Raw genomic sequence first — 20,583 nt, forward strand, 5'->3', positions numbered from 1 at the left:
GAAGTCAACTGTATTCATTTCCCCCCCTCACTAGTGACCAGTGTATCTTCAGGGTGCCAGTAGATGCCTGACATTGCATGCATACCCTGTAGCCGATGTGAGCAAGACCTTTAAACTGGTCAACATTCTGACTATTTACATTGACCATTTTGTTTTTACACTGCTGCTCCTCGCTGTTTATTATCTAAGAATAGGCACTTTGCCCCATACCTAGATGTACAAATGACCTCGACTAACCTGTACCCCAGCACATCGGCTCGGTACCGGTACCACCTGTATATAGCCTCGTTATTGTTATGTAATTTTATTGTGTTACTTTTTACTACATATTTTACTTTAGTTTATTTTGTATATATTTTCTTAACTCTATTTCTTGAACTGCATTGTTGGGTAGGGCCTTGTAAGTATGCATTTCACAGTAAGGTCTACACCTGGTATACAGAATTTGGCACGTGCTGTGGTAGTCATGCTGGTTAAGTGTGCCTTGAATTCTAAATAAATCACTGACAGTGTCACCAGCAAAGCATCCCCACACCATCACACCTCCTCCTCCATGCTTCACAGTGGAAACCACACATGCGGAGATCCTCCGTTCACCTACTCTGCATCTCACAAAGACACTACGGTTCGAACCAAAAATCTCAAATTTGGACTCATCAGACCAAAGGACAGATTTCCACTGGTCTAATATCCATTGCTCGTATTTCTTGGCCCAAGTAAGTCTCGTCTTCTTATTGGTGTCCTTTAGTAGTGGTTTCTATGCAGCAATTTGAGCATTAAGGCCTGATTCATGCAGTCTCCTTTAAACAGTTGACGTTGAGATGTGTCTGTTACTTGAACTCTGTGAAGCATTTATTTGGGCTGCAATCTGAGGTGCAGTTAACTCTGATGATCTCTGCAGCAGAGGTAACTCTGGGTCTTCCTTTCCTGTGGCGGTCCGCATGAGAGCCAGTTTCATCATAGCGCTAGATGGTTTTTGCGACTGCATTTGAAGAAACTTTCAAAGTCCTTGTAATTTTCCGGATTGACTGACCTTCATGTCTTAAAGTAATGATGGATTGTCATTTCTCTTTGCTTATTTGAGCTGTTCTTGCCATAATATGGACTTGGTCTTTCACCAAATAGGGCTATCTTCTGTATACCACGCCTACCTTCCCCTCAAACGCATTAAGAAGGAAAGAAATTCCACAAATTAACTTTTAACAAGGCACACCTGTTCATTAAAAAGCATTCCAGGTGACTACCCCATGAAGTTGGTTGATAAAATGCAAAGAGTGTGCAAAGCTGTCATCAAGATGGCTACTTTGAAGAATCTCAAATATAAAATATGATTTGATTTGTTGAACACTTTTATGGTTACTACATGATTACACATGTGTTATTCGTAGTTTTGCAGTCTTCACTAGTATTCTACAATGTAGACATTTTTTTTTAATTAAGAAAAACCCTGCAATGAGTAGGTGTGTCCAAACCTTTGACTGGTACTGTATGTCAGGATTGGATTCGCCATGCCAAACGGTTTTCCCCCAGGTACATGAACAATGAGTATATTTACTGTGATTTTGACAGGCTTGATACAAACTAGTGCCTGCTAAACTTTGTTTGTTTCATTTATTTCATTTGATTACGTTGTGAAAGATGTCTTCAATGATCATACATGGGACAGAAATTATGCCTAATGTGAAAACAGTGTAATGTATTGTAACTTACAGTACTCTAGCATTTTACATTCCAAGGGACATTTTGAAACATGTACAATGTCTTCGGAAAGTATTCATTTGTTGTGTTACAGCCTGAATTCAAAATGGATTCAACCCAAAAAATGTTACCCATCTACACAATACCCCATAATGACAAAGTCAAAACATGATACAGAAATATCTAATTTACATAAGTATTCACACCCCTGAGTTAATTCATGTTAGAAGCACCTTTGGCAGCGATTACAGCTGTGAGTCTTTCTGGGTAAGTCTCGTAGTGCTTTCCGCACCTGGATTGTACAATACTATATTTGCCCATTATGTTTTTCAAAATTCTTCAAGCTCTGTCAAATTGGTTGTTGATCATGTTAGACAACTATTTTCAAGTCTTGCCATAGATTTTCAAGCTGATTTAAGTTAAAACTGTAACTCAGTCACTGTCTTCTTGGTATGCAACTTCAGTGTAGATTTGGCCTTGTGTTTTAGGTTATTGTCCTGCTGAAAGTTTAATTAATCTCCCAGTGTCTGGTGGACAGCATACTGAACTAGGTTTTCCTTTAGGATTTTGTATGTGCTTAGCTCCATTCTGTAGATTTTTTTATCCTGAAAAACTTGCCTTTCCTTATTAACGATTACAAGCATGCCCATAACATGATGCAGCCACCACTACGCTTGAAAATATGGAGAGTGGTACTCAGTAATGTGTTGTATTGGATTTTCCCCAAGCATAACACTTTGTATTCAGGACGAAAAGTTAATTGCTTTCCCAAATTTTTTGCAATTTTACTTTAGTGCCTTTACTTTAGAATGCATGTTTTGGAATATTTGTATTCTGTACAGGTTTTTCACTATGTCAATTAGGTTATTATTGTGGAGTAACTACAATGTTGTTGATCCATCCTCAGTTTTCTCCTATCACAGCCATTCAATTCTGTAACTATTTTAAAGTCACCATTGGCCTCACGGTGAATCCCTGCGCGGTTTCCTTCCTCTCCGGCAACTGAGTTAAGAAGGACTCCTGTATCTTTGTGGTGACTGGGTGTATTGATACACCATCCAAAGTGTAATTAATAACTTCACATTGCTCAAAGGGATATTCAATGTCTGCTTAAAAAAAAAATTGCCCATCTACCAGTAGGTGCCCTTCTTCCCGATGCACTGAAAAACCTCCCTGGTCTTAGCGGTTGAATCTGTGTTTGAAATTCACTGCTCGACTGACAGATAATTGTATGTGTGGGATACAGAGATGAGGAAGTCATTAAAAAATCATGTTAACCACTATTTTTGCACTACAGAGTGAGTCCATTCAACTTATTATGTGACTTGTTAAGCACATTTATAATCATGAACTTATTTAGGCTTTCCATAACAAAGGGGCTGAATACTTATTGACTCAAGACAGTTCAACTTTAATTTTTTTATTAATTTGTAACAATTTCGAAAAAACATAATTCCACTTTGGCATTATGGGGTATTGTGTATAATTTGCCACTGCAAAGGTCCCACTGCAAAGCTGGGACCAAGAGACTGAAAAACAGCTTCTATCTCAAGGACATCAGACTGTTAAACGGCCATCACTAGCACATTAGAGGCTGCTGCCTATAGGCATAGACTAGGAATCACTGGCATCTTTAAGGAATGGAACACTAGTCACTTTAATAATGTTTACATATCTGGCATTACTCATCTCATGTGTATATACTGTTTTCTATACTATTCTACGGTATCTTATTCACCTAATAATGCTTACATATCTTGCATTACTCATCTCATACATTTGAAGTCGGAAGTTTACATACACTTAGGTTGGAGTCATTAAAACTCGTTTTTCAACCACTCCACAAATGTCTTGTTAACAAACTATAGTTTTGGCAACTCGGTTAGGACGTCTACTTTGTGCATGACACAAGTAATTTTTCCAACAATTGTTTACAGACAGATTATTTCACTTATAATTCACTGTATCACAATTCCAGTGGGTTAGAAGTTTACATACACTAAGTTGACTGTGCCTTTAAAAAGCTTGGAAAATTCCAGAAAATTATGTCATGCTTTAGAAGCTTCTGATAGGCTAATTGACATAATTTGAGTCAATTGGAGGTGTACCTGTGGATGTATTTCAAGGCCTACCTTCCAACTCTTTGCTTGACATCATGGGAAAATCAAAAGATATCAGCCAAGACCTCAGAAAAATATTTGTAGACCTCCACAAGTCTGGTTCATCCTTGGGAGCAATTTCCAAACACCTGAAAGTACCACGTTCATCTGTACAAACAATAGAACGCAAGTATAAACACCATGGGACCACGCAGCCGTCATACCGCTCAGGAAGGAGACGCGTTCTGTCTCCTAGAGATGAACGTACTTTGGTGCGAAAAGTGCAAATCAATCCCAGAACAACAGCAAAGGACCTTGTGAAGATGCTGGAGGAAACAGGTACAAAAGAATCTATATCCACAGTAAAACGAGTCCTATATCGACATAACCTGAGAGGCCGCTCAGCAAGGAAGAAGCCACTGCTCCAAAACCGCCATAAAAAAGCCAGACTACGGTTTGCAACTGCACATGGGGACAAAGATTGTACTTTTTGGAGAAATGTCCTCTGGTCTGATGAAACAAAAATAGAACTGTTTGGCCATAATGACCATCATTATGTTTGGAGGAAAAAGGGGGAGGCTTGCAAGCCGAAGAACACCATCCCAACCATGAAGCATGGAGGTGGCAGCATCATGTTGTGGGGGTGCTTTGCTGCACGAGGGAAATGATGTGGATATATTGAAGCAACATCTCAAGACATCAGTCAGGAAGTTAAAGCTTGGTTGCAAATGGGTCTTCCAAATGGACAATGACCCCAAGCATGCTTCCAAAGTTGTGGCAAAATGGCTTAAGGACAACAAAGTCAAGGTATTGGAGTGGCCATCACAAAGCCCTGACCTCAATCCTATAGAAAATTTGTGGGCAGAACTGAAAAAGCGTGTGCGAGCAAGGAGGCCTACAAACCTGACTCAGTTACACCAGCTCTGTCAAGAGGAATGGGCCAAAATTCACCCAACTTATTGTGGGAAGCTTGTGGAGGGCTACCCAAAACGTTTGACCCAAGTTAAACAATTTAAAGGCAACGCTACCAAATACTAATTGAGTGTATGTAAACTTCTGACCCACTGGGAATGTGGTGAAAGAAATAAAAGCTGAAATAAATAATTATCTCTACTATTATTCTCACATTTCACATTCTGAAAATGTCAGAAATGTTGACAAACTCAGCTAAGGTGTATGTAAACTTCTGACTTATGTGTATATATGTGTATATACAGTATGTGTATATACTGTGTTATATACTATTCTACTGTATCTTAGTCCGTTTCGCTCTGACATCCCTCGTCCATATGTATAGTTTGTTAGATATTACTGCACTGTCGGAGCTAGAAGCACAAGCATTTCGCTACACCCATTTTAAATTCCGTCTGTAACTCAACAAAATGTGGAATAAGTCAAGGGGTGTGAATACTTTGTCCACCTTACTTTGCTATTGGATTAACTGATTGTTAAAATACCTAAATTGAGAGGATGTCATTATTTTGTATTTTGGTGTTAAAATGAATGTACTCATTATATTTCACTGTAAACTTCTATTTTGGATCAGTGGTTGTGCGGTGAAAGATGTCTACAAACAAAATGAATGCTTTAAAAAGTGTTTACCAGTTTGGAGTGTTGTACTAAGAGTTTATTTTTTTCATTCACCACGTACTTATGAAAATAGTAGGGACAGCCATTCCGGACCGTGATTCCTTGTTGAAAAAGTTGTTTGCTATAATATGTGGGAAAAAGATGACAATATTACAGTAAAAGCTGTTATAATATTTGACCTTCTCTGTACTATTGAATAACAATTTCAAAGGGTTGTTTTCAAGGTTTTACATTGTTGCTGAGAAATGATACTGTCATGCTAGATCGCGCAGGTGGGATGAGTTTTAAACTGTGGGTATTAGGCTGCTTACAGTAGCTGGGATCTCCTCTGGAATGAAAACAGTGCTGGTGTTGATAGTAAAGCATGGATTTAAAAGCCATGCTCTGACTGTCTTAGATCCCCTCATAAAGAGATCTGCCTTGTGCGCGAGCGTGTGCGTCTGTGTGTATGTCTTCAGAGTCAGCTCTAATGCCACTAAACCATTGACTGGTGACAGTAGCACCTAAAAAGGCTTTGATTTTACCAGACACAGATATTACTGGTCATAGTGAGAGCTGTACTCCTCTCATCTCATCTCACAGCTAAAACATTGTCACTGCATGAGGAGAACACATATTTACATTGAGAAAATTGACGTCCCCATCCGCTCTCATTAGGTTATCAACACGAAAGTAAAACTGTTATTAACGTGTTGTAAAGCAAAAATTCTGCTTTTATTTCCTGTTATTCAGCAACTAAGGCTGTGCGTGTGTGTGTGTGTGTGTGTGTGTGTGTGTGTGTGTGTGTGTGTGTGTGTGTGTGTGTGTGTGTGTGTGTGTGTGTGTGTGTGTGTGTGTGTGTGTGTGTGTGTGTGTGTGTGTGTGTGTGTGTGTGTGTGTGTGTGTGTGTGTGTGTGTGTGTGTGTGACACTCAGAGGAAAGGCCACTTCAGCTGAACATACTGAACATACCAGTAGTGACAGACAGACACCTACCGCTCCCTGAGTCACCAGTGTCTGCTCAGCAAAGATACACCGTCAGAGACAAAGATACACCGTCAGAGACAAAGATACACCGTCAGAGACAAAGATACACCGTCAGATACAAAGAGACACCGTCAGATACAAAGAGACACCGTCAGATACAAAGATACACCGTCAGAGACAAAGATACACCGTCAGAGACAAAGATACACACACCGTCAGAGACAAAGATACACACACCGTCAGAGACAAAGATACACCGTCAGAGACAAAGATACACACACCGTCAGAGACAAAGATACACACACCGTCAGAGACAAAGATACACCGTCAGATACAAAGAGACACCGTCAGATACAAAGAGACACCGTCAGATACAAAGATACACCGTCAGAGACAAAGATACACACACCGTCAGAGACAAAGATACACACACCGTCAGAGACAAAGATACACACACCGTCAGAGACAAAGATACACCGTCAGAGACAAAGATACACCGTCAGAGACAAAGATACACCGTCAGAGACAAAGATACACCGTCAGAGACAAAGATACACCGTCAGAGACAAAGATACACCGTCAGAGACAAACCGTCAGAGACAAAGATACACCGTCAGAGACAAAGATACACCGTCAGATACAAAGAGACACCGTCAGATACAAAGAGACACCGTCAGATACAAAGATACACCGTCAGAGACAAAGATACACACACCGTCAGAGACAAAGATACACACACCGTCAGAGACAAAGATACACACACCGTCAGAGACAAAGATACACCGTCAGAGACAAAGATACACACACCGTCAGAGACAAAGATACACCGTCAGATACAAAGATACACCGTCAGAGACAAAGATACACCGTCAGAGACAAAGATACACCGTCAGAGACAAAGATACACCGTCAGAGACAAAGATACACCGTCAGAGACAAAGATATTTACTGACAATAAAAACAGCCACAACTGCGGACATCCACAGAGGTCAGGGCGACATATGATGCACTGTATTGCATCTATGACTACAGCCATATCTGTTCTCCTGGTTATAGCTCTCACTCTGAGCTTTAAGACACACGGGGGGCTGCAGCTCAAAAGTCTGAAAAGGTGTACCCTCTTTGTCTCTGTTTCCACTACTGGAACGGTGAAAGCTTATTCAAAAGTAGGCCTTCATTCACCATAATGACTTCACCTATTACTAGTTTCCAGATCAGCACAGGTGAAGGAAAAGAGACAAATAGAGGAGGGCCCTTTAGACTATTGAGATGTGCCCCTGAACATCACAAGGACAGAGATGGATGAAGGTCAGAGAGACGGATGCCCTTTGTTCCTTAGCCTACAGTTTATACATTATATTGCTCTGCTCTTAAGTAGTGGGACTGTCACTTATGCATGCCTCCAATGCTAATGTTATTACACAGATGGCTTTTCACACACATACTGAAAACGCTGCCTCGGCAGACAAATTCAATTACATCTCCTTCCCTCCCTATGCAGTCCTGCTCCCTGGTCTCATAGACGGCTTTCAGCACCTACAGAGGGTTGTGGATGGAACACTGTGGGTGTTTCTCAATATGCATACTGCCGTGCTCTGCGCACGCAAACTGTAGCACGGGATGTGTCCAAATCAAAGTATGCGAAACGGAGCAGGGAGGGGACTTCTAGGATGCGTACTCCGCTCATACACATTTAGAAGCATGCATCGACGCAAGCTTGAATGAAAAGTAGGGAGTAGAGACATGAGGCAACCAATTTCTTGAAATCAATCAATTATTTGAGCTGAAAGCGAGAGAAAAACTCAAGACTTGGGAATTAAATGTTGCCCATTCACATCTCATGCCTGACTACAATATTTTATCTTGAAAACGTTAATAAATACATTCGGTGTTCATTTTGGTATGTTTACCTGCTTACAATACCCACTGTAGTGTGCGTAGATTGCAAGCCCATAGTAAGTCAGTAGGGCGAACTGGCTAGCTACTACTGTTAGCTAGCTAGCTAGCCATAAAGAATTGGATAACAAAGTTCTGCTTAACTAGCTGACGAGCTAGATTATTACGATTCACATGTAGCTAGCTGATAATTATTAAGTAAAACATTTGCTTTGTGTGTATTGTATCTTGTTTCGTCTCTATTGCCATTGTCCTGGCAGGAAAAAGATTCAGTGAATGGGGAAGTGCAGCGTGCGTGAGGTAATACAGTAGGGGGAGATGCAGCGTGAGGTAATACAGTAGGGGGAGATGCAGCGTGAGGTAATACAGTAGGGGGAGATGCAGCGTGAGGTAATACAGTAGGGGTAGATGCAGCGTGAGGTAATACAGTAGGGGAAGTGTGAGTGCTTCTCAAATGTAAGGTATAATGTATTCTCCACAGACTCAAGAGAATGTCCTCGGAGAATGCTCTCGGAGCATGAGAGTGTGGAGTACGGTAGTATGCATATTGAGAGAGAGAGGAAGGAGAGAGAGAGAGAGAGGAAGGAGAGAGAGAGAGAGAGAGAGAGAGAGAGAGAGAGAGAGAGAGAGAGAGAGAGAGAGAGAGAGAGAGAGAGAGAGAGAGAGAGAGAGAGAGAGAGAGAGAGAGAGAGAGAGAGAGAGAGAGAGAGAGAGAGAGAGAGAGAGAGAGAGAGAGAGAGAGAGAGGAAGCGGTGTGTGTGTGCATGTGTTTTTCTATAAAGGCTGCCATATATGTGCCTAGACTTGGTCTGAGACCCCACCCTCTATCGTACTGCAGTGGAGCACCAGCACGTATTCCCCTTCTCCACTCTTCCATCTCCCTTTATCCTCTCTTCTACTCTACAACCCCCTATTCTCCCCTCACAGATGGTCACATACCCATTCCCCATCCTTCTCTGGAGCACAGATGTAATCCCCTCTCCGATCTACTTCCTATACACTGTCATACTCGACCTGTCATCTCATCCCCCATACACAGATATATTATACCCTCCCTCCCTCCCTCCCTCCCTCCCTCCCTCCCTCCCTCCCTCCCTCCCTCCCTCCCTCCCTCCCTCCCTCCCTCCCGCTTCTCTCGACCCTCCCTCCCTCCTCTACCTGGAGCCTAACCAAGTAGTAGCCCTTACTCCTCAAACCACTTCTCTTTTCCTTTCATCTGACAGACCTCCACAATCTCCCTTCCCCGCCCTCTCTCTTCAAGCACAGTCCTTCCCTCCTTCCTCCCTGGACCCCAGCCAAGAGGCAGCCCCTATACCCCTCCATTCCTTCACTCCCCCTCTCTATTCATCCCGACAGTCTGCCACGCTCCCCCTCTCCACTCCTCCTCCTGCTGTCCTCCTCTTTGACATACTGTCATCCCGCCTTCCGACCTGGACCTGTGCCAAGTAGCGGTCCGTGAAAAATAACGGCGAGGTCATCATTTCTCCTCATATGAGCCATAAACCCAATACAGCAATTCTCTGGGCGAATGTATCTGCTGAGTCTACACATACACACTCTCAACTCCTATGGGGATCCCACCTATACTGAAGAGGTTGTGCATTTTGTAACGGACAATGGGGGTGTGGTGGTGTAAACGGTATACTGTGTCTGTGTGTGTGTGTCAGTCCCTGCATGTGTCAGGAAGGATCTACAGGCTCGTAAATTAACTGGCTGTGGGCTATGTTGCCGATGAAGGTCATTCCCTGTTTACACCCTCTTTACACATACAGTATAGGCTCCATTTGTCTGCTTAAACATATCGACTAAAGCTGCCTGCTTAATCAGATCACCACCTATACACAACCGCAAGCACACTCTCTCACACACACACACACACACACACACACACACACACACACACACACACACACACACACACACACACACACACACACACACACACACACACACACACGCTGTCCTTGGATACTATAGAGGACGGGAGGAATACGTCAAACTAAGAGTCCCCCCTCCATCTCGCCCCCTCATCACACTTGAGCGACTACTTCAATTGATCAAATCTTCATCGTAGTGAACTAGTGACTTTGTGTTATCCTCTAGACATGTGTGTTAGAGACAGAGGCCGTGTCTACACTTGACACTTACATGCGACTTCTGCTATCAGAATATGAAGACCGCATTGAAAAGACGCACAAAAGTTGCTTGTGGTCTGATTGTGTTCACATCCGGCTGACCACCACAGAAGGTGGTCAGGTAAGCATTGTGTGCGGATTTCTCCTCAGTCTTGATTAGAGGTCCACCGATTATGATTTTTCTACGGCGATACCGATACTGATTATTGGCGGACCAAAAAAAGCCGATACCGATTAATTGGCCGATTAAAAAAAAAAAAAGTATTTATTTGTAATAATGACAATTACAACAATACTGAATGAACACTTTTATTTCAACTTAATATAATACATCAATAAAATAAATTTCGCCTCAAATAAATAATGAAACATGTTCAATTTGGTTTAAATAATGCAAAAACAAAGTGTTGGAGAAGAAAGTAAAAGTGCCATGTAAAAAAGCTAACATTTAAGTTCCTTGCTCAGAACATGAGAACATATGAAAGCTGGTGGTTCCTTTTAACATGAGTCTTCAATATTCCCAGGTAAGAAGTTTTAGGTTGTAGTTATTATAGGAATTATAGGACTATTTCTCTCTATACCATTTGTATTTCATATACAGTGGGGAGAACAAGTATTTGATACACTGCCGATTTTGCAGGTTTTCCTACTTACAAAGCATGTAGAGGTCTGTAATTTTTATCATAGGTACACTTCAACTGTGAGAGACGGAATCTAAAACAAAAATCCAGAAAATCACATTGTATGATTTTTAAGGAAATTATTTGCATTTTATTGCATGACATAAGTATTTGATCACCTACCAACCAGTAAGAATTCCGGCTCTCACAGACCTGTTAGTTTTTCTTTAAGAAGCCCTCCTGTTCTCCACTCATTACCTGTATTAACTGCACCTGTTTGAACTCGTTACCTGTATAAAAGACACCTGTCCACACACTCAATCAAACAGACTCCAACCTCTCCACAATGGCCAAGACCAGAGAGCTGTGTAAGGACATCAGGGATAAAATTGTAGACCTGCACAAGGCTGGGATGGGCTACAGGACAATAGGCAAGCAGCTTGGTGAGAAGGCAACAACTGTTGGCGCAATTATTAGAAAATGGAAGAAGTTGAAGTTGACGGTCAATCACCCTCGGTCTGGGGCTCCATGCAAGATCTCACCTCGTGGGGCATCAATGATCATGAGGAAGGTGAGGGATCAGCCCAGAACTACACGGCAGGACCTGGTCAATGACCTGAAGAGAGCTGGGACCACAGTCTCAAAGAAAACCATTAGTAACACACTACGCCGTCATGGATTAAAATCCTGCAGCGCACGCAAGGTCCCCCTGCTCAAGCCAGCGCATGTCCAGGCCCGTCTGAAGTTTGCCAATGACCATCTGGATGATCCAGAGGAGGAATGGGAGAAGGTCATGTGGTCTGATGAGACAAAAATAGAGCTTTTTGCTCTAAACTCCACTCGCCGTGTTTGGAGGAAAAAGAAGGATGAGTACAACTCTAAGAACACCATCCCAACCGTGAAGCATGGAGGTGGAAACATCATTCTTTGGGGATGCTTTTCTGCAAAGGGGACAGGACGACTGCACCGTATTGAGGGGAGGATGGATGGGGCCATGTATCGCGAGATCTTGGCCAACAACCTCCTTCCCTCAGTAAGAGCATTGAAGATGGGTCGTGGCTGGGTCTTCCAGCAAGACAACGACCCGAAACACACAGCCAGGGCAACTAAGGAGTGGCTCTGTAAGAAGCATCTCAAGGTCTTGGAGTGGCCTAGCCAGTCTCCAGACCTGAACCCAATAGAATATCTTTGGAGGGAGCTGAAAGTCCGTATTGCCCAGCGACAGCCCCGAAACCTGAAGGATCTGGAGAAGGTCTGTATGGAGGAGTGGGCCAAAATCCCTGCTGCAGTGTGTGCAAACCTGGTCAAGAACTACAGGAAACGTATGATCTCTGTAATTGCAAACAAAGGTTTCTGTACCAAATATTAAGTTCTGCTTTTCTGATGTATCAAATACTTATGTCATGCAATAAAATGCAAATTAATTACTTAAAAATCATACAATGTGATTTTCTGGATTTTTGTTTTAGATTCCGTCTCTCACTGTTGAAGTGTACCTATGATAAAAATTACAGACCTCTACATGCTTTGTAAGTAGGAAAACCTGCAAAATCGGCAGTGTATCAAATACTTGTTCTCCCCACTGTACCTTTGACTATTGGATGTTCTTATAGGCACTTTGGTATTGCCAGTGTAACAGTATAGCTTCCGTCCTTCTCCTCGCCCCTACCTGGGCTCGAACCAGTAACACATCGACAACAGCCACCCTCGAAGCATTGTTACCCATCGCTCCACAAAAGCCGTGGCCCTTGCAGAGCAAGGGAAACAACTACTTCAAGGTCTCAGAGCGAGTGACGTCACCGATTGAAACGCTATTAGCGCGCACCCCGCTAACTAGCTAGCCATTTCACACCGGTTACACCAGCCTAATCTCGGGAGTTGATAGGCTTGAATTCATAAACAGCTCAATGCTTGAAGCACAGCGATGAGCTGCTGGCAAACGCATGAAAGTGCTGTTTGAATGAATGCTTACGAGCCTGCTGCTGCCTACCACCACTCAGTCAGACTGCTCTATCAAATATCAAATCATAGACTTAATTATAAAATAATAACACACAGAAATACGAGCCTTAGGTCATTAATATGGTCAAATCCGGAAACTATCAATTCGAAAACAAAACGTTTATTCTTTCAGTGAAATACGGAACCGTTCCATATTTTATCTAACGGGTGGCATCCATAAGTCAAAAAATTCCTGTTACATTGCACAACCTTCAATGTTATGTCATAATTACGTAAAATTCAGGCAAATTAGTTTGCAACGAGCCAGGCGGCCCAAACTGCTGCATACACCCTGACTCTGCGTGCAATGAACGCAAGAGAAGTGACACAATTTCCCTAGTTAAAATAAATTCATGTTAGCAGGCAATATTAACTAAATATGCAGGTTTAAAAATATATACTTGTGTATTGATTTTAAGAAAGGTGATGATGTTTATGGTTAGGTACACATTGGTGCAACGACAGTGCTTTTTTCGCGAATGCACGTGTTAAATAACCGTTTGGCGAAGTAGGCTATGATTCAATGATAAATTAACAGGCACCGCATCGATTATATGCAACGCAGGACAAGCTAGATAAACCTAGTAATATCATCAACCATGTGTAGTTAACTAGTGATTATGTTAAGATTGATTGTTTTTTATAAGATACGTTTAATGCTAGCTAGCACCTTACCGTGGCTCCTTGCTGCACTCGCATAACAGGTAGTCAGCCTGCCACGCAGTCTCCTCGTGGAGTGCAATGTAATCGGCCATGATCGGTGTCCAAAAATGCCGATTACCGATTGTTATCAAAACTTGAAATCGACCATAATTAATCGGCCATTCCGATTAATCGGCCGACCTCTAGTCTTGATGCAATTAGGCTACCAAAAGGTCATACAGTGGGCGAAGTCATCAGTACTCTGCCGACAAGTCTCCGGGAAAACGTGTGTTTTGGGACAAAGAGGCACCTTTCTCTTAAAACGTTGGAGGAAATAACAACTAGAGTGTGGGGAACGTGTTTGCTGGCCTCATAAAAGCTAGCCATCTAGCTAATAGTTAGAGAAATAGAGTTATGATTATCCATTTGCAATCCCTTTAGCGTTGCTTGCTAGCTTGCTGGCTAGCTACATACAGTAGGTTAGCTGGCTAGTTACCTATAGGGTTGGGCAATATAACGATAGTATAGGATATCAAAGATGATTGACAACCATCGTTGACTGGCACCACACAGTAAAGAGCTGACCGGGTAGCCCACAGCAAGGCCATGACAAGTGGCCTATTTCTTCGCTATAGCCTGAATAACCTATTTCAATAAATATGTTATAAACAGTGGACATTTTATCATGTAAATCTTGATGGGGCAAACAGTTTTTTTTTTTTTTTTTAGATGCATGCCAGAAAACCCACGACACGACACAACACAACACTAAACAATACATGAATTGCACTATAACGGTGACAAATTGTGCCCACACACTGTTAGGGCCTACATAAAGCAGCAGAGTCCCAACAGCAGTCCCAACACCTTACCACTGCCACATAGCTGATATGTCTGACTTGCTTAAACAAATGTGGTTTCTCCTGACAATTGCGATGTACAAACTATGGCATAAGGGGACGATGAGCAGATAAGAGGCAATCCATAATTTCGATTAAGCGAGCTAGGACGGACGTAGTCGATATAACTATTTGTTCAGCCCTTTTGAAATGTACAGCAACAGAATTCAGAACATGGGCTATTCTTACAGTATTCTCCCTGTACACCAAGTCAGAACTGTAGGATAAATAAAGGGGGCATATAAGCAGACAATGAAAGCTCTTACAATATTTGATGATGACATTTCTCTAAAACAGGCTATAGACTACATGTGCACCACCAAGTCAGAACAGTAGGTAAAATTAGGAGGGGAAACGGGACCAAATTATTAGGGTGAGCTTATTAGGGGGTGAACAGCTTACTACACAACATACAGTATTACTTTCTTAGCTACAGCTTACATATATCCCTGGCATATTACATAGTTTATGCGACAGCATACAAGACATTTTTGGGCTCACCTTGTTGTGCTGTACTCACTTGAACAGGAAGGTGGCGCGGCAGTCCTTCTTCGGCAAATTTTGTCATCAAACTTTGTCATCAAAGTCTGGCATTCTCTGGATTTATGGTGCTTTCAAGACAACTGGCAACTTGGAAAAATACAAGGTCTTATCATGATGACGTCAGGGTTCTTCAGGTCGGAGCTCTAGAAAGAGGCCCAAGTTCCCAATTCCGAGTTGGATGACCGTTCAAAACGTATTTTCCCAGTCGGAGCTCGTTTTTTCCCAAGTTCCCAGTTGTCTTGAACCCATTGAAATCAGATTTCCCAGTTCTGAGTTTCCAGTTGTTTTGAGCGCGGCATAAATCATGATGGATTGACACCATGGCCAATGTTGAATGTTAATCTGTTAAGCTTGGAAAAGAGACGCTTTAACCCAGAATTGGGACCACACACCCACTCCAATGAATAGCAGTCTAGTGATTGCTTTGCAATGCTTGCAGTTAGCCACTGATTCCTTCAAAACCATTCCTTGTTGAATTTGCGATTTCCAACTTTTTGTTTAATATTTATGTCCAATGGCCGATGAGCACCGATACGTTTTATCTATCATTTCTCTTCATTATTTCTCTTCATATGACAAGGATTAAAAAGGATTTGCCAGTAGATTGTCGACTTGATTCAGGATGATGACTGCTAGCATGCTAGCTAAGATTTTGAAAGTATGACGTTGACATGATCAGTTCAATCAAAGCTGCTGTAGATATAACGTGATTTAATGTAATTTTATCTGTGGCCAATGACGAGCCTTCTTGGATGAGCACTTCTAATGTAACTCTATGGCAGCACCCAAGGGGCTTGAATATTCTAGCTCTACCCATAGATTTAGCGGTGATGTAATGTCCCCATGAGTGACAGAACACTGAGCCAATCACGGCACAACTAGAGAACATTACCAACCCCTAAGCTCCGTATTTTCCACTGGCTGCCGCACCACCACAGAAAGCACTGAGCTAGGCTGAAACACCTGCATTTTGGAGCTGCCTTACTCAAGAAAGCAAAAAAGAGACCAAGTTTGTATACAACTTAATTAACTCAAATTTTGTAAAACATTTTTTTTACATTGTTTGCAAACTGATATGTGACACGTATTAATGACAAAATAACATGCAAAACAGGCATTCCCGCAAAAAAAAATTAAAAATGTGTTGCTAGAAAGGTGGGGCTCAAAACATGCTCTGAATGACTGGTCGCGACTGGTTATAAACAATGTACAGAATGCAAGAGAACAATGTAGACCGAGCTAAGATTTTCACCAAAGCAGCGCAAAATATATATACATTTTTCTCTCTCAAATTCATATATCACAATGTTTTATGGGTACTTAATCATGATAGGACAAAGATTGACATCGCCCAACCCTAGTTAGCTACAGTAGTTAGCTACTGCCATCAAGTTGATAGACTATTAATAATTTAAAAAAGAGTACCGATTATTGTATGGGATCAATATACAAACGTTTGGAGAAAGATAACTTGAAAAAAACAATTTGATTGAGTAAATGTATTTATTGGTTTATTTTCATTTCGATAAGAGATGAAAATTAAATTAATTTAAGGTTATTTGTTGACGTAAAAATTGTTATTAAAATTTGTGTCATTAGATTTTGGGTGGGGGTCACAAAAAATGGGTGTAGACACATGATGTATTCGAAATTCCATGACCAGAACTTCATGATCATAATACAAAAACTGCATTAACTGTCAAGTCTAGACACGGCCAGAGAGAAGGAGACATAATAGAGAGGGGTGAGAGAAAGACGGCGGGCGAGAGAGAGAGACCGAGGAAAAGAGAGAGAAAGAAGGAAAGACCAAGGGAGGGAGCGAGAAAGTGCTGTTGAAGAGATAGAAAGAAAAGAAGAGAGATGGAGAAAGACAGAAATAACTTGATGATGAGATATGGAGGGAAGGAGAGCGAGATTAGGGAATGAAAGAGTCTGTGTGCCACAGCAGATAGGGCAATTGCGATTCTCCCAGAAAGAGAGCGGCAGAGACAGAGAGAGAGAGAGAGAGAACTGCAACGTAGGTTCCCATTTCGTCAGCAGCTATGTTCAGTCTCTGAACTCATGATCCTCAGCCACACAGTATTGGTTTAGAATAACTATTTCGTAACTGTTGACGCATTCCCTCACGGGAAGCTCACGGCATTCCCCTCATATCTAGCTATAATACATTCTTCAACGGATGATGATCAATTGAAAAGGACTGTAGATTTAAAAGGGCTGACTTTTAAGCCTTTCCTTTGCACATCAAAACAACTTTTTCAGAAGAAAGGCATTTTTACCTTGTACTATGTGACATAAGAGTACCGTCTGTCTGTCTGTCTGTCTGTCTGTCTGTCTGTCTGTCTGTCTGTCTGTCTGTCTGTCTGTCTGTCTGTCTGTCTGTCTGTCTGTCTGTCTGTAAGTGGTTTATCTTGGAAACCTATCATTAGACTTGCTTTTGTCCTTTCCAAGAGACACCGCTGAGAATACTGTACTCACAGAGCCCTACCTTAGAGCACACACAAAGAGACAGAGGATGAGTGAGTGAGTGAGTGAGTAAAGTGAGAGAGTGTGTGTGTGTGTGTGTGTGTGTGTGTGTGTGTGTGTGTGTGTGTGTGTGTGTGTGTGTGTGTGTGTGTGTGTGTGTGTGTGTGTGTGTGTGTGTGTGTGTGTGTGTGTGTGTGTGTGTGTGTGTGTAAGAGAGAAGGAGAAGGAAGAGAACGTAGAGAGATAAAAATGGGTTGAGACCCAACAAAACCCAACCAGACCCTAATATTACACTCTTTACAATCTGTATGTGTGTGTGTGTGTGTGTGTGTGTGTGTGTGTGTGTGTGTGTGTCCAGACAGCTCTTCATCCTCACCATATGTATGGGTGTGCCGGTCAGGTCCCTCTCTGTGACCAGTCGGTCCTGGTCAGTGACGTACAGTCCCTTCTGTGCCAGGGCCTGGATGATGGCGTTGTGTCCCAGCAGAGGTTTGACAGCATCGCTGCGGAGGATGAGGCTCCCCGCCCGGCAGTAGAGCTCTGCGGACAGCAGCAGGCATGCCACAGGGGGCTTCAGGTGCTCCTGGCTGTACTGGTCCCTGTAGAAGGGGTCCGCCAGCTCCTCCGGGACCGCATCTGTGAAGGGAGAGAAGAGGGGTTAGTGTGGTGATACGATGAACATTGTTTCTCTGAAAGAAGGGCGCCGGATTAGTTTGGGGATATGATAACTGTCATCTGGGGACGTGTCTGTGGAGAGAGCGGGTACGGGTAGAGCTGGGACGATAAACCCCAAATGATCAACACTTACCATACCGATCACTTATCACAGGCATTATGATAAGTAGCCTATACTAGAGAAATGTGAAGTTTGAAATAAGTTTGCTAATGTTGGTGATTGTTAATGGGACAATTGATTGCTACAACCATCAGACTAGTAGTAGTAGTTTAAAGGATACTTTTTTGTAAACTGTGGTGCACCTTAACCTGATAAACTTCTTGTTCTATTTATTGCTATCGTATCAATTCAGGCAATGTATCGCGATATGGATTTTTGTTCATATCGCCCAGTTCTAGGTACGGGTTAGTGTGGACATATGATAAACAGAGTTTCTCTGGGAGGTCATCTGTGGAGGATGTGAGGATAGGTGGGCTACATAAGTAACATTACAGTCAGCTCGTTTTGGGCTGCCCGTGGAGAGAGGGGAAACAGGTTAGTTGGGTGAAACAATAACTTGACATGACTGTACTGGCCCCCGCAGAATGAGTCCACTGTGACGGCAACAGGCGTGCCTGTGCGAGCCCCACTCTCCCATTGCACACATGCTTCTCTCACACACGGATCTTAGACATTCTCCATTGACGGCGTGCTTAAGAGTGTGTGTGTGTGTATATGCATTAGGCTCGGGCGGTATATCATTTATCTCCAGCAGAGGGCTCTAGCTACGCATCTCATTGGCAAACTTACGAGCTAAGTGGCTAGCTTCTTGCTTACAGCAGACAATCAATCCCCTCCTGGATCAAGATTGAGTTTTTTGTATTTGATTTATTTGTTACATTTGTAAAGAAATAGCGTCCTTTGTGTGCACTGATGGTAACACCGTATACACCGGTATGGTACAGGAACGGTGTGTGTGTGTGTGAGTGAGACAGAGAGAGGCTATTCTTTGTCTGTTGACTCACATGCTAAATCTGATTTACTTTATCTTTATCTTCAAAATAGCCAGACACACACACACACACACTCACACACACAATAGACTTGTCTGCACTCAGGGACAAAGAGCACACCACTTTCTGCTCTTCTCTGGTATGTGCCATCACATGATGTGTCAAGGGGTCCCGAGAGTGTTTTTGAGGCAGAGAAAGGGGCGGATGAGGTTGAAAGTTGGGCTGGGATTTTATCACCATACTTGGGTGCCGATACAATATGTATTGCGATTCTCACGATTCTATATGTATTACGATTCGATACTATTGCGATTTGACGTTCCAAACATATTGCCCTGCTGCAGAGAGACAAATTTTCTGCAGAGAAAATTTGTTGTTGATCAGTCATGGAAATAAAAGTGCTGAAAACATGCTCACTATTTAAAGTGAAACAGACAGCATTTTAGCTAAATTAAATATGATTCAAATCTGTTCATATACACCCCCAGGAAGAATATGACTTTTTAAAAACATTTTCTGTCAAGCAAGGATTTAGACATGCTCATTTTCACATTTTCATCAATTCTTAGAATGCTTGGGAATTACGTATACTGTACTAGGGCATTTGTGAAAATTCTATAGCAGTACAGAGTGGGAAAGCAGCTGTGCGTTTGGACAATTAACTGCATTAAATAAAACCTGAACCGTCTGTCTCGTCCAGGACCAGAGTCGACGCAGACCGGTGCGCCAAAGCCAGTCAGAGCTACAGTAGGCCTTTGTTTGCCACGCAGGCCTGCCGTCATTCACTTTGAACTGGACTGTGTGTTTACAGGCAGTTGGACCTGCCGTCATTCACTTTGAACTGGACTGTGTGTTTACAGGCAGTTGGACCTGCCGTCATTCACTTTGAACTGGACTGTGTGTTTACAGGCAGTAGGGCCTGCCATCATTCACTTTGAACTGGACTGTGTGTTTTACAGGCAGTTGGACCTGCCATCATTCACTTTGAACTGGACTGTGTGTTTTACAGGCAGTTGGACCTGCCATCATTCACTTTGAACTGGACTCTGTGTTTACAGGCAGTTGGACCTGACATCATTCACTTTGAACTGGACTCTGTGTTTACAGCAGTAGGGACTGCCATCATTCACTTTGAACTGGACTGCATGTTTACAGGCAGTTGGACCTGACATCATTCACTTTGAACTGGACTGTGTGTTTACAGCAGTAGGGACTGCCATCATTCACTTTGAACTGGACTGCATGTTTACAGGCAGTTGGACCTGACATCATTCACTTTGAACTGGACTCTGTGTTTACAGCAGTAGGGACTGCCATCATTCACTTTGAACTGGACTGCATGTTTACAGGCAGTTGGACCT

At 42.5% G+C, this 20,583-nt stretch overlaps 1 protein-coding gene across 5 annotated transcripts in view; it reads right to left on the reverse strand.

The window, feature by feature from the left end:
- LOC139560486 (calmodulin-regulated spectrin-associated protein 2-like) overlaps window positions 1–20,583 on the reverse strand; it is a 75,896-nt gene that overhangs the window by 44,129 nt on the left and 11,184 nt on the right. For all 5 annotated transcript variants that reach the window (XM_071377307.1, XM_071377310.1, XM_071377311.1 and 2 more), the window contains one exon: window positions 17,931–18,190. In XM_071377307.1, coding sequence (XP_071233408.1) covers window positions 17,931–18,190 — 260 coding nt within the window. The remainder of the gene's footprint in view (window positions 1–17,930; window positions 18,191–20,583) is intronic.

This window comes from Salvelinus alpinus, chromosome 30 (assembly GCF_045679555.1).
Source record: "Salvelinus alpinus chromosome 30, SLU_Salpinus.1, whole genome shotgun sequence".
NCBI classification, from domain to species: Eukaryota; Metazoa; Chordata; class Actinopteri; order Salmoniformes; family Salmonidae; genus Salvelinus; species Salvelinus alpinus.